This window comes from Macrobrachium rosenbergii, chromosome 43 (genome assembly GCF_040412425.1).
Source record: "Macrobrachium rosenbergii isolate ZJJX-2024 chromosome 43, ASM4041242v1, whole genome shotgun sequence".
Classification (NCBI taxonomy): domain Eukaryota; kingdom Metazoa; phylum Arthropoda; class Malacostraca; order Decapoda; family Palaemonidae; genus Macrobrachium; species Macrobrachium rosenbergii.
The window spans coordinates 43,356,625-43,372,153 of NC_089783.1; the positions used below are offsets into that span (position 1 = coordinate 43,356,625).

General features: G+C 37.1%; 1 protein-coding gene and 1 long non-coding RNA gene across 7 annotated transcripts in view; one reads left to right on the plus strand and one right to left on the minus strand.

Moving 5' to 3' along the window:
- Positions 1–7,996, plus strand: part of LOC136828834 (myotubularin-related protein 9) — a 36,256-nt gene extending 28,260 nt beyond the window's left edge. For all 6 annotated transcript variants that reach the window (XM_067087100.1, XM_067087097.1, XM_067087098.1 and 3 more), the window contains 3 exons: positions 668–897; positions 5,426–5,595; positions 6,660–7,996. In XM_067087100.1, the coding sequence (XP_066943201.1) occupies positions 668–897; positions 5,426–5,595; positions 6,660–6,869 (610 nt within the window). In that variant the 3' untranslated portion in view covers positions 6,870–7,996. The remainder of the gene's footprint in view (positions 1–667; positions 898–5,425; positions 5,596–6,659) is intronic.
- LOC136828836 (uncharacterized) lies at positions 5,843–14,889 on the minus strand. Its single transcript, XR_010850238.1, has 3 exons — positions 14,772–14,889; positions 8,106–8,213; positions 5,843–6,800 (listed from the first exon to the last, which is right to left on the minus strand). It is a non-coding gene; the product is annotated as an uncharacterized lncRNA (long non-coding RNA).
- Between the last annotated feature and the right edge of the window lie 640 nt (positions 14,890–15,529).

The window sequence follows — 15,529 nt, forward strand, 5'->3', positions numbered from 1 at the left end:
TCAGTTTTCACTTCCATGTTCAAAACAGCATTACCTACATGTAGCCCTAAATACACTGATGATGAAATTGATAACATCAGGAATACAGGTAAGAAATTGAAGTACAGTATCCTGACTGTATTAGATAATGCATGAGGAGTAGCAGAAAAGACTGTAGGAAAACAAAAAAGGAAATTTACAGTACAAAAAACGATGTCTCCCGTATACTTAAGAATTTTGTAGTTAATGTAGCTTTTAAGAACAATAAAATAATAAAACGTGTGCTTATAAAGAGCTCTCCTGACAATTTTGTGATAACTTTTATAATAGTCAGACAGGAAAAACACTGAAAAAGAGAATACAGTAGAACACTGAAAAATGTGCGAAATATGCAGAATTAGTAATGCTGTATGGAGAAATTTCAGTGTAGTTGTTACTGTTGTCTTTTAAGTTATCAAATGAACATTGTTTTGCTAAAAAAATTTGTCTTCAGCAAAAGTATCCTTAAATGCTAAGATTTTTTCATAATTGTTCTCACCAGTATTTTAAAAATAGGACAAGTATAGAACCCTACATACACTTTCATAGTGAATTCTCATCTATGTAACCATATTACTGTACATATATCTTTAAAAATATTCATGTATCTTCCTAGGAAGTATTGTAAGGCATTCTTATTCTTCTGCAGATTTGAAGCTTTGATAGAAAGGGAGTGGATCCAAGGAGGGCATCCTTTTGCAACTCGCCATGCTCGATCTTGCTATACCCCAAGTGCCCACCGGTCAAAATCAAATTCACCAACCTTCCTTTTATTCTTAGACTGTGTTTATCAGATCCATGCACAGTTTAGTTGTAGCTTTGAATTTGCTGAGAACTTCCTAGTGATGCTATTTGAACATTCCTACTCTTCTCAGTTTGGTAAGTACAACTGGAGTTGCCATAAGAGAATAATATCCAGTGAGAGGCACCATTATGTTATTCACTATAGTTGCTCTAGTGCCTCTTGTGTTGGTTTTGCTATTCCTGGGGTCCCTTGGGGTGCTATGAATTAAAACACACTTCACACTTTAACTTTTTAGTTACATTATATATACTTTGTAGTACAAAAATTAATCAATATCCTTTCAACTTACGTTAGGCAACAATATTATAAATTGTAGTACAAAAATTAATCAGTATCCTCTCAACTTAAGTTAGGCAACAATATCGCAAATACTGTTGTATTCAACTATGCTACCTTGAAAAATTAAGTTTCCACTTTCAGTTAGACTTCACTCAAAAATAGGCTATTGCTAACTCTGAATGATTTACTGTATATAAAAAAAAAATTGCAAAATTTGACTTTATTGCTGTAGAGGATACAGCATTCACTCTGCAAACCTGAAAGGGAAGACAGAATTAGTGGGATAAGATAAGGAAGCAAAATATACAAAGAAAAAAATAAAAGCTATTTCCTAATTTTGCAGTGTTGAAGACACTTTTTTTTTCTAAAATGTCTAAAAAATTTACTGTGTTTATCAGTTGAACCTAACCACTGCTTACAACCTCTGAATGAAGTGTATAAGTTACTCCTAGTTAAAATACAGTAGTAAGTAACCAAAAGTATCTTAAAAAAAAAATTGCCAGATTACAGTGGACAAGTTACTGGATGACACCTTGACTTTAAGGGAAGCTTATTAGTTAATGAAAGTAAAACAACGATATGTGAAGGGTTCACTGTTAAATTTTAGTGTAATCAGTGTAGTATCTCATTTTTTTACTTAATACTTAGTAAATGTGCAAAATATGACGTGCTCTGACTTCATTTCTACATCTCTTTCCAAGCTCGCATCCTAGCAAATAACTCAACCTGTATGACTAAACATTCTTTATAACAGTTGGTCCATTAAATGGTCTCTCATCTTACTACTGCAACATTTAACCTTTCATTTTTACACACTTTCAGAACTTTCTCACCCAACTTATAACTTGTAAACCTCTCATTTGCTTTCCTTTTTACTACTTCTATGTCTTCCTGTGATGATCTCATATTCAGTTTTATGTACCTATATACTGTAAATTCCCTATACTGTTTAAGGTACATCAATGGAGAAATCCCAGTACTCTTATTAACAATTACATTATAAACCCAAAAAGTTTTACTTATATACACATCCCATTCATTCTATCTTTCAGCTATCATATGTAATATTCCACCCAGTGCATTCACCTTACACACAGCCAACCCATTCACGGTTTGCATATGAGAAGCCGTACGCATACTGTACTCCAGGGGTCAGCAACCTTTTGAACACACTGTGCAATTGATAATTAATACCATTTCTTTTACTACCTTGCGTGCCAGTTGTTATTTTTTTAGCACTATATAGGAAAATTAAAATCATAATTGTACAGTATGTAGTGACCATTTTAATTATAATGTGTTTTCCTGAACATGCATAACATAAATGTAATAATTTTGTTGCATTTAGTATTCTTTGTGACAAAAATATCTTATATTTCAAGTTTATACCTCACCATATCAATGCAATCCTTGCCCTTGCTTCCCAGAGGCCAAAGTTGAAATTTCAGGTGAATATTTGGACACCTTGAGTTCCACACAACCCTCAGAGTGATTCATTGTAAGCCTGCTGCGAAGGGGGCTGAGGATGTGCTCCGTGTGTGAAAATATCTGCTCACATTGATATGTGGATCCATATGCTGATAGCAGTGCAAAAGCTACTTTCTTCATGCAATTGAATTTATCAGGCAGTGATGTCCAGGACCTTAAAATGGAGGCTGCATGATCATTTTTACCAGTTTCCAGTATTTCTCGAAGATCTTTAAATTTAGCTGACCACAATGATGAGGCCTGAAGGTCAATTAACTTCATTTCCAACTCCTCAGTTTCCATCCACTCAAAGAGAGTCGCATCCAAGTCACTGTATTTAAAGGTGTCTGGTCTGATTAAAAATGAAAACACTGGGCCCATGTGTTGGAAATCTTGAAATCTGATTGAGAACTCAGACTCTAATTCTTGCTTGTACAAGTGAAGATTAGTAGTGTTGACAGGATGAATTGCAGATAAGTTCTTCAAGTTTTTGAAATAACGGAAAGAACCAGTTTTGATATCTGTTCAGTAAACTGCAAGCTTTGCAACAAATACCTTCCAGGTATCATACAAATCCATCACTGTTTTTCCTGCACCTTGCAAGAGAAGATTGAGGTCATTTAGATGTTTGGTGATATCTGAGAGAAACATAAGTTTCACAATCCAATCTCTGTCCTCCAGCTCAGGATAGTCTTGGCCTTTTTCTGATAAGAAAATTTGGGTTTCATCAAAGCATTCCAAAAGCTCTCCAATACCTTCCCACAGCTTAACCACCTAACACTGCAGTGCAAGGATTTATCTTTGTACACACTGTCCACCTCTTCAAGGAAAGCTTGAAACTGCCTTTGCATAAGAGAAGAGTGCAACAAGAAAATTTACTACTTTTGTAACAGTAGTTATCACCTTGTTGAGATTAGAGCTCGAGATCTAGGCACATAAATTTTCTTGATGAACGATGCGGTGCAATTTCAGAATGGGGTGCCCAATTTTAATCCTCGACCATCTTGGTAAAACCCTTGTTTTTTCCTACCATAGCAGGAGCACCATCTGTTGCAATTGCAAAAATCTTTCCTATGTCTACCCCTCTGTTCTCAAAATGGCCAGTGAATGCCTTCAGTATGTCTTTTCCCTTGGTGGTGCCATACATAGGTTTAAGACAACACAGCTCCTCATGTACCTCTGTGTCACTATACCTGGCAAAAACAACCAAGCGGGGAATGCCATTGATATCCACGCTTTCATCCAGAGCCATACTGAACACAGGTGTACTTGTTAAAGCAACTGTTTGTTGCTGACTTACATTATCAACCATTTCAAAAAACATCTCTCCACGGTTCTAGCTAAGACAGGCATGTCTTTTATCCTTGTGATGATAACGTGTTTGTTTGATATGCCATCAAATAACACCTCAGAGCACTCTAGGAAAGCTGCTTTTATAAAATCTCCATCAGTAAAAGGCTCTCCATGCTTAGCAATACACAGAGCTAGTTTGTAACTGGCTTCAGTTTCATTGTTTTTGCTAACACTCAAGTTTTTTAACACATTACTTTGTTTCTCATAGCGGGATACTGCTTTCGTAATCGCCTCAGCCTTGTCAGCAATATCCTTGAAAGTCTTCTCTTGTTTTGTTTCAAATTGTCATTTAACACTCGATGTGCGGCACACGACATTCTCGCAGCAGAGAGCACACACAGCACGATCATTCTGCTGAATAAATCCAAAGTCATTTGTCCATGATGACTGAAATGATCGGATATCAAGCCATTGACTTTTTCACCAGCTGTAGCCATGGTCTCATACTCATCTACATCTCATTGGCAATTACCTTTTACAAAAAGAATATTACGGCGTAAAAGTAAATAAACCATAAAGATAAAAAGTAATGATGCTAAAGAGTCACTGAAACAACAGGGCTTTGTGACCGATATGATCAACCATTATCACCGTACCTACATATCCTTTTGGAGTCAGTATGTGATTTTCATGCATTCTGGGATGTTTTCATTTCTGGTAACCCTCACATGTAGCAACAACCATACAGATCTTACTTAGATACTATGGTGCATATATTCTTTCCTTCCTACATTTCCTACAATTTGAACTTTCCCAAGTGTCCATATCAATCATGAGCAATTTTACACATTCCAATTGCACTGTTCTCTTGAAACACAGACATTTATGTACAAAATACACCAATTCACAACAAACTAAAAACCTACTAGCAATTTTCTTGAATTTTTCAACATAAACTTCCACTTAGAAATTAGAACACCAGTCTTAATACATTCTTTCATCTCACATATAACTGGGCACAACTGTTGCATTTCTTCAACATCCTCTAATGATAAAAAATGCCTACTCATTTTTTCCTATATGTACTGTACTTGCCACTCTAAAAAATTGTCCCCCCCAACACACACACACACACACACACACAGTATATATATTTGGTTCTCACACTATATAGCAAAATCATGCACTATTCTGATACCCTGTGTATTTACTGCCAACTTTGCTTCTGAATTACAGTACAGGTATGTCATTGTCCAATTCCATATTGTCATGCTCACATCTTGGACTATCCAACTTCAGTTGTTCCACCTCATGAACTGCTATTACCATATGCAACCCATGTCATTCTCTGCACTCCACACACTTGCTACATGCCCTAATCCATTGCATTTACTGTAAAACACTTAATCTGACTTCCAACCCCACAAACGAATTTCTCTTTGTCTTCCTTGGAGACAACTATCAGCATCTGTAGCATGTAGGTATACAGTAATCTATGTACAATGTTTTTTATACTTCCATTAAATTTTGTGCTTACTGAGCAATAAATACATGTCTTTTCAGGAACATTCCTTGGCAATAATGAGTGTGAAAGACGAGCAATGAAGGCTCCTGAACGGACTTGCAGCCTATGGTCATATGTTAATCGTCCAGAAATTCTACCCAAGTATCTGAATCCTATGTATGAACCAAATCAAAGAGTTATTTGGCCATCAGTTGCTCCAATGAGTTTGGTAGGTATATAGGCTAATTGTAAATTTAAGATCTTTTGTCTGATGACATTTTTCATATTACATAAACCCCATAGGGAATCAAGTGCATCTCACATAGGCAGCCTGAATGTTGTTTGCAGCATTCCTTTGGTCCTTCATTGCTACACTGTTTAGCCTTTCACTTACCCATTCCTCCTCTTTTTATTTTTTTTATCTTTCTATCCAACTTCTGTAAGTATTATATTAGTGAAACTATGGAGGCTTCTCCCAGTTTTACATTTGGACTGTTGAAATACAACATTCCAAATGTATTTCATCTTATTTATTTACTGGACATCTTGATATTGCTTTCCAACTTCTGCTTTTTCACTGTCTTAAGTGCTGAATTGCTGAAAGTGCCCCAGTGCTTGGCTTTACAGCCTAAATCAATCACTCATTATATGTAAAATGCCATCTAGGGTTAGTTACTTGTTCTTTATTCAAATTGTGCCTCCCACCCAGTACTTTAGTTTTACTAGATATGCTTCTTGTTAGACAAACCATTGTGTTCAGTCATATTTATTGTTTTGGAGTGGATGACCACACCCATTAGTTTCTGAAACGAAATGTTATCCTAAGGGTACAAGACTCCCTTCAAGTTGGGTGAGACCCCACATCTCTCACACTTAGTAAAAAAGTTTACCCCCACGTCTCTCAAACCTTCTAGTCAGTAAAAAGTATCAGTTCATTTACTGCTGTTCACTTCAATTCATGCTTTTTGTGTTACAGGGGTGTGTACAGTACTCGCTTGCTCCTCTTTGCCTTTTCTGCTTGCCTTTAGGCCTCCGTCCTCCTTTCTGTATATAATACTTCTATTTCCTATTCTCTGCCTGTCCTCTGCTTAAAAACTTTTCCTCTCTCGTTACCTTTTGTACATCTTAATTCACAGTTACCCATTGAAGTACATCAGATAAGATCTGTAAATACCCTGATAACCATTGAGAACAAAACCCCTTTGTGCCCGCCCTGGTTAAACTATTTATTATTCGTGTTACACAATTTATACAATATTTCTATTCTGAACATTAAGGAATCTTTATCAACAGCAACTTTGGGGAAGTGTGTTCCTGCGATGGGTTGTAGATCAAGGCCCTCAAGAAGCAGCTTGGTCAGTGGTTCGTGAGTTGAAGGAGCGAGATTCCTCCCTCAGGTCAAGAGTTGCACGTCTGAGACGCCAGTTGCAAGACCTGGAGCGTGAAGCAATGGAAGTTGGAATAATTACCTCTCCAACAGAAGAGGTGATGTCAGTGGCATAAATTCTCTTTCAGTAATCATGCTATATCCATTATTACACATAATCATTAATCAATAAATTATGCTGCTTTGACTAAAGAGTGATGTGTTTTTGAGTGGTCAGTGAAAGCTGAGAAAAAAAAAGTTTATGATTTCTGTTAATGGGATAAAAGCAATTGATGATGGTTAAGAAAGTCATCTAGAGCAAATCTGAAACTTCAATAAAAACAATCATTACAGTTCCTAGTAAGTTAACACAAATTAACACAGGTGGACCTTTGAATTTTCACTGGCTAAGGAAGAAGCTTTTTCTGTATTCATACATCCATTTGTATGTATACAGCCACAAAGGGAAAATGTAAAACTTGATTGGAGCTAGTAATTTTGTCTGACTGACATCAGACTAACAATTCATATGTGTACCAAATGTGAAGCACTGTATGTATGATGTATGTACTTATATTGTACCTGTATAAAAATAAAGATAGACCCATGTATATATAGGAAATAAAACACACACACACACCAAGAGATTGATGATGAGCATGAGGTACAAAATCAAGCTGGAAAATGCTTCATTGGCCCACATATGCAATAATCACTCATGTATGAAAAAAAATTATATTTACCAATATTGTAGATTTGTCACTTGGAAGTCCCAATTTTATATTGTTTACAACTCATATTCTGTGGTTTCCTTTATGTACTTGGTTCTGTCTTGCACTAATTTGTGCATGTAAACTTATGTCAAGTGCATTAAAGATAGAGGTTAGAAATGCTTTGAGATATGGATATATAAAAATTGACCTTAAATTAGATATAGTACTGTATATTCTTTATTTTCTTACATGGAGTGCTTACTGTAGATGTTTGGAATACTATTATCTCATAGACCTTCATCCATAAATGTATGATATACTATTATCACATAGACTTTCATCCATAAATGTATGATACAGTGTAATAATCCTAAAAGCACATACATTGATGTGTGCACCTGCTTATGTTACAACTTTAACCTAATTTCTATGTATCTTGGCCTCTCTAAATGCATATATAATGACAAAGGTAATATATTTATGAAATGACAAAGGTATTTATGAAATATATATCAGTGTCTGTCTGTTATGAAATAAACCAGCACAACATTCTTGATTTTTTTTTTCACCTTTTATATTAGATCAAGATACTAAATAGAAAATGTTCACACATCCAAACCCTAATGACAGTTCCTTATATGAAGCAGAAAACATTCTTACCTGAACTGGGATCGTTCCTGGACTGTACTGCACCTAGGTGGATCCCTCACAGGGGTAAGGCTCTCATGTATGGCACAGTCAGAGTAGCCTTACTAAGAAAAGGAGTACCTATTGATATAAAAACAGAATTATACCTCCTCTACACATAAATTCTTCAAAAAAACCAAAGTATATACTACCTGCTGCTCGTGCGTTAAGTAAACTGCAAACAAAATAGACAAAATGTTTCTTCCAACTCTACAATAAATGACTAACATTGCCTCTAATAGGTTTTAATTTGTCTAAATTCTAATTCTAAACTATGTCAAACTTCAAAAAAATACGCTGACATGATGTTCTTGGCATCTCGATCTCAAAAGCAAACAAAGCCTTTGAGGTCCAAGTAATTAGTAATATCCAGTTGAGCATGAAGTAATTCACAAGAAAACATTGATTTATATCTTCTAACGGCTGGGGCCAACAGCTTCATAATGTATCTAAATTTAAAGAGTATCTAAAATCTTAATTGTTTATACAGGTGTGGATGCAGAAAATCCCTTAAGACTGACACCAGGTGTGAAAGACCATCCACTGCCTCTAGTATGAAATTGTGGTTGAGCCTCTTCTAGATCTAAGAATAGACTCCCAAGATGCTCTGGGAAAACCTTGTGGCTAGAATATCATTGATAGTCTCCATGCAGTTAGCTGAAGCATGAAAAGGTTTTGATGAAACATCATGGCATGCAGTTTGAGATCTTCCCTGAAAGAAAATGTTCAGGGTAGATCTGCAGCCAAAGAAACAGGTCTAGAAACCACTCCTGTTACAGCCACCATGGAATTTATTGGGTCATCCTGGAGTTTCAAGATTCTTGTAATTTGCATATCTTTCCCATGATCATGAAAAGAGGAAACGTGCAAGCATCCATACCCAACCAATCCTGCAGAAACATGTCTACTGCCCATGCCTGAGGGTCCTGGAAGTGGGAACAGCAAACTGGCAACGTCCTGTTCTGAGCCATCGCAAAGAGGTCTACGTTCAGAGTTCCCCAATGTCTCAGAGAAACTGACATACTTGAGGATTCTGAGACCATTCTATTGAAAGAGTCTGATCCCTTCTACTGAGCTGGTCAGCTAACATGGTTTTCCTTCCCAGAACAGACTGAGGAATCAACACAAGATTCCCTAAATCAGCCAGCCCACAGGAGGAGGTCCTACGGTAAAAGGAACTTCAACAAGACTATTTCCTGATGTAAGCCAGGGAGGTTGTGTTTCCAGAAAACACGACTACTACTTTGTCTCTTACCAGATGTTTGCACTGCTTTAAACTTTCCAGACTGCTAGAGATCAAGACTTCATGCGTAGTGACTTCTCTTCTGACGATAATCTAGACATTTCTAGATAACCCAGAAAGGTGTCCCTGCCTTCGACTGTGGTGTCTGAAAACGTGAAGTATGCATTTCTTACTTCCAACATGAAACATAACTGAAGTTTTGGATGATCTACCCACCATTTTCAAGTCACTCATCAACATTATAAACATAGTTGAGACAAGTAGAGACTTCTGTCCCACACACATTTCAAGTAAAGCTGAATGGCTGAAAAGCTTTTCCTGAGAAACCATATGAACTAGCAGTGAAACCCACTGCTCACTGGAACCTGCTTTACAGGCTGAAATCCTTTGAGAAGTGAGAAGAAATTGTCTGCTCATTTCTAAGAAGAAAAAGTAAAAAATTGTGAAATTCATCTTTATCCCCAGATAGACAACAGACTGCATCAGACCCTGCAGGACTTTTATTGGTTGATAAAAATGCCCAAAGTCAGAGCCAGATGAAGTAAAAGGGCCTTGGTCCTCAAAATCCATTCGTAAGAGTTGGTGAGGAATAGCCAGTCGTCCAAACAGACTAGGACCAAAATCCTGAAATGACACCAACTTCCTATGGGATAAACTCTCATAACTCTTGCAGTGCAGTGCTTAGCCAAGAACACCAAGCCTTGAACTGGTACACAATCCCTGCAAACACAAACAGAATGTACTGCATGCCCACATACACACAAGTACTAGCCTACCCATGCATCTTCCACCATATGCTATTAAACTGATGACATACCCATAACAGCCAAGAATAAGCGATAAAGTTACATCTCATGATGCGTTAAGTGACATCATGCTTTCAAGCCAATAACAACTACAAAAGCTCACTATCTGTCTCTCTACCTCTCTTGCTTTGCATGTGTTGTAAGTTGTGCATTTGTAGATACTGTATGTTTCTTAGAGCAGTATCACTTGTTCTCACTCTTTTATTTTTGTGCTTTGGTTGATTTACTGTACTGTATTTCATTCCAAGTTTAGGTGACCCTAATATGATTATCACACATATCATAACAGTACAAAAGAGAATATTTATCACTGTTGATATTTCATCTCAATAAGTGATCTAAACTGCAAACTTGTAGATGTTGGCTATACACTGAGCTATTTATAATTTGTCTCTGTTGCCCTCAATCATAGGGAAGGAATGTGTGCATGTGTGTTATACAGACACATGCTAAGGGATATCGAATGCATTTGTCTCTTTGAGTTGTAAATTTGATTTTTTTTTCATCCCTTATGCAGTGAAATTATGACAAATCACAAAAAATTAAAAAATGAGAAACAGTAAAAATAAAAATAAACAAAAGGACAGGAGTGTGTGTATATCACAGACTTTAACCTACACACTGAGAGAACAACTCATACTCTCTCTCTCTCTCTCTTTCTTTTGTACTGTGCTTGGTTATTTCATTACAAGTTACAGTACAGTACTGTAATATTCTTTAACAGAATGCAGAAAAACATAAATGTAAAAAACAAAACAAAAAAGCTCTAATGAAGTATAATACCTGCCTACCCCACCCCCTCTACCTATCCAACACAGGATTCCCAACCACATCCCAACTAGGAAACTCCTTCCCTGGCCACCAGCCTTCCAAAACAACTCTTTCTCTGGGTGAGTCTTCTTGTAAACAACCTTACTGCCATTCCCCTCCCATGGTGCTCATTCCATCCGACAACCCCCCACCTTGGAAACCTTTCCCCGTCTCCCACAACCCCAAAACTCTTTCTCAGTCTCTTTATGAGTGTAAGCACTGTTACCAACATTTCCTTAGGCCGTGCAGCATTGCCAACCATCAGAGATTTATATACATATATCTTTGGTTCCTGGGGTCCTGTTTTGTCCAGATAATGTTGGGTCTAGATAATATGCATCAGGGATTAATGTATTAAAGTTGGCAGAGGAGGAAAGACATCTAAGATTGACAGACAAAGACAAAGAGGGAAGATGAAGATTGCAAGGGGAGAGAGGAAATAAACAGGAAGGAAACTGAGGAGGAAAAGAACAAACAGGCTTTGACTGCAAGGCAGAAACAGAAGAAAGAGGCTCAATAATGGACTGAAAAACATTAACTTGAGTATCTGAACTCATAGCATAGGAAACATTAATCTTGTCTCTTTGGTTATCTCCTACATTACTAGATCCTAACTCTGCACCTACATTGCTATAATTAGACCTTGATGACAGCAAAGCTAATAACTTCTGCAATGACTAAAACTCACTGAACTGATCCTAGGTGATCGAGGAATTCAAAGGAGAGGCTTTCCACTAGCACAGGGCAGTCTGGAGCTTGGGCTACTGATGGTTGAGGCCACTGACACCTTTCCTCTCAGTGGGGGAACCAGCTTCTTTGCCCAATACACATTCAGTTACAGTATACCCTTGGCTCCAAAATCTGACTAATATCCTATTCTACCTTATCTAGTCACTATTCCTGAATTGAAGGGGGAGCAGATGGAATAAAGTTAGGGGTATCAGGAAGGAGAAAAGAAGGGAGCGGAGAAGAGGGGAAGGAGGTGGGCTGAGAGAGAAATTGGGGATGGGTGGGGAAGCTCGAAGGGAAGTAACTGGCTCATTCCTTGCTCTAACCAATTACCTTCTTAAACTTGTTGCATCCCTTTTCTTATAACTAAGGAATTTCTTCATCATTCTTTACATATAAGTTGTTGTGGAAGAACTTGATATTCTTAAGTTTACTGCTTCTAGCTGAGGCAAAAAGATCAAAATACTGTGAAAATGGCTAAACTCCCATAATTCTGAATGATTTAAGCACCAACTGCTATGGTGGCTTAGATCAAAATACTGTGAAAATGGCTAAACTGGCCAAATTCTGAATGCCTAGAAGCACCAACTGCTATGACGGCATTAAAATTCTGACGAACACCAAAACCCAATGGCGGAGAACAGGTGAACTAGACAGTCCATCCCAGTCAAGCAACCATTCTTCTTTTTTGAATGCCAACTGCACCTACCAATGTGAAGATGTAAGCTGTCTTTGACAGTAGATAAGATTCATCCCAAATGATACAATCTTTAAAGTTATGTTATCTTTGTAAAAACTTAAGGAAAAAACTTGTCTTTTCAAAAAAATTATGCAAAGTTCCCAGCTGTTGGAAATACGAGAGTAGGTCTGATAGTTTGAGAATGAAACCCTTGGTTGTTGCAAAAGTAGACACTCACTTTCCTAGTAAGAATTAATAATATCTCAAAAGAAACTTTTTAACAACGCAAAAGAATCACAAAAACTGTGGAAGATAAAGACTAAATGCCAGACACTGTATTTGGAGAAGCTGATAAAAAGGACTCTTGTCTTATGGACATGGGCATCAAAACCTTTGGACAAAAGTTTCTGGGAACACATCTGTCAAAGACCTCCACTTGAGGCAAAAATGTAAGAATAATGCAGCTTGGAGGTCAAAATTATCAAAACGATAGAGCTCAGATATGCATATTCAGCTCTGATTACCTGCATACCCACACAGTTATTCAGAGGCAGATTTGCAAATGGGTATTAATGTATCTTTGAGATAAAAAGATGAAGTCAGAAACCTAATGATGATGGCCAAATATGTAATTGTCTTCCAGCACGTAGTAAAAATTCAATTCTATGTACATTGGCACCCATTAAGGCTTATACAGGGAAATCAGGAATATAGATGAGTGTGTCTACCCACTAAGCACAGTGAATGAGTGACCAATAATGGAGGCAACCAGTTTCATGAACCTGTCCAGTAAGCAAAGCAGGTTGTGAGGTAGCCTAGTTACAGGTGAAGGAGAGTACAGTCATGAGCCAAACAGGGAGATAATTTTGTAAACAACAATGCCACTCAACAGGCTGTGACACTGTTTAAAGGACGATGAGCCTTGCTTAACCAAGGATACACAAGCCAACTACAAACTCAAAGACTAGAAAGCAAAAGCAGAAACTTGGTAGAAGAATGCTTGTCCCCTGCCCTTAGATTACCAGATTATCATTCAGGTAATGCCTTATGATACTCTGAACTTTTGGTGTTACTTTGGCTTGTTAACTATGCATCACCTACTCTGAAATGCTAGTATTAAACACAGTATGGTAAATGTAAAGTAGATGGAAGCATTTGTCTACCACAAAATATAGAAATGGGTGTAAATAATACTTTGATCCCAATATAGAAATGGGTGTAAATAATATATACTTTGATCCCCAAGGGGCTAGTCATTAGGGAGCCATATGTTCAAGAAGGGATTGGCTAAGGAAAACCTATTATAAAATGAACTATAAAAACCCAATGTACCCTAACCTAACCTGGTAGGCCGTGTTACTTAGGTGGGACGGAGCCCCTGGTGAAGGAAACTCCACTTTTTACCAAAAGTTCCCCTATGACACTACCCACGCACGATAGCGTTCCAGGATGGCCAGCATACAATAACATACCAGTTATGAGGTTAATTACAGTTGAGTGCCAAAAAATAATGGTAAACTCTTAATAAGGAACCAAAATACTATGGAGAAACTCAATTTCCAAGGTAGCCATATAACCTATGGGTATTATTTTATAAGTTGCCAATACACGATATGAAATTGTAACCTACATTTTTAAATGTCCTCTTCATCAAATTACGACTTATAAGGTAAGACAATACCTGCCCCCCACCCCCCTCCATAGCTAATATGGCAAAATTGTAACCAGTAAACAGGTTACGTGGTATTATTTTATATTGGCAACTTATAAAATTTTACCAACCTATGTGGAGCTATTCTACAGTTCTACCAAAATAACTTAACCTAACTCGACCTAAACTAACCCATATTAATTTCCGATGGTACGCATGTAACTCATAATGCGAAAATTCGAGCAGATAGGCTGTTGTTCTCGTGAAGGCCTCATATCCTCCGTGTTATACAAAAATAGGGTAAAACGAATTTTACGATTGGCCAAAATGTGGTATACAATTTCGTTTGAAATGTGGACTTGCGGGTTTTACTTTGACTTGCAGGTCAGGTATAGCCTAACGCTGCACACCTCGAAATGACAAACATGCCGTTTTGACTGGCACAAATCTTCAACATATATTTTGTGATTTTTTAAGCACATATAAGCCTACTTACCATGTCACCTGGGTGAATTTAATCAGTTGAAAGAATTAGATCACAAAATACCGGACACCTTTGGCGACGTGATCACACAAAACCTTTATACAACACTAGGCCTATACAGACTGAAAAATAGTAAATGACTACTCACGAACTGTTGGCATTAGTATCTAGGATATTAAAAAAATTTTTAAGTACTAAAAGAAAATCACAAACAGACGAGGAAGCTTCCAAACTCACCGTTCTTCAAAGTTTATTCAAGCATGAATATGTAGAAAAACCAAACAGTTAGGGTAGGAGATTTATCTCACTAGGGCAGAATGTCATCTTTCCGTAGCGTTGTGTTGCGCATGCGCGCAGATCAACTTAGCCTCTTCATTGTCTTTGAAAAGCTATGTACTTCACCCTGACGTCTTATTAATAACGTGACATATGAATTTAACAGGGAAAAAATTATCAAACCAAAGGAGATTAGTTGTGTCATTATTTGATATATGCTCTAACTCTTAATTTGTGCCATGTCACATCAGATAATGCACACCCGCCTCAACATAAGGTGTCTCACTCTAACAAGACATGTTAATTAGAATGCACAGTAAAGAAAAACTATATTTTGTATTTACGGACACATTCATAGTTAATAGAAATTACTTTCCACTCATTTTCGGCCAAGGGAAAACTGAATCTTCGGTGCAAGTTGCAACCTTCAATAGACAGAAATTAGAACCGAAATTTTTCTGGTCGTCAACTGAAAAAGTTTAGATCTGCTTGTGGCAAACTATAAATTTATTTTTATTTACATTAATCATGATCAAAAGTTGTGCACAATGCTATTTTACTCTTGTAACTAAAATAATAAAACAAACTTCAGCGATATTGTGAGGATATTGCTCAGATACGGCATAGACTTCAGTAGACCTACAATATCTCAGGTGGAGGATATGGTGGCATAGTCATCTGTATGACAGTTATACATCTGTTAGCCCTAATGCTCTGCT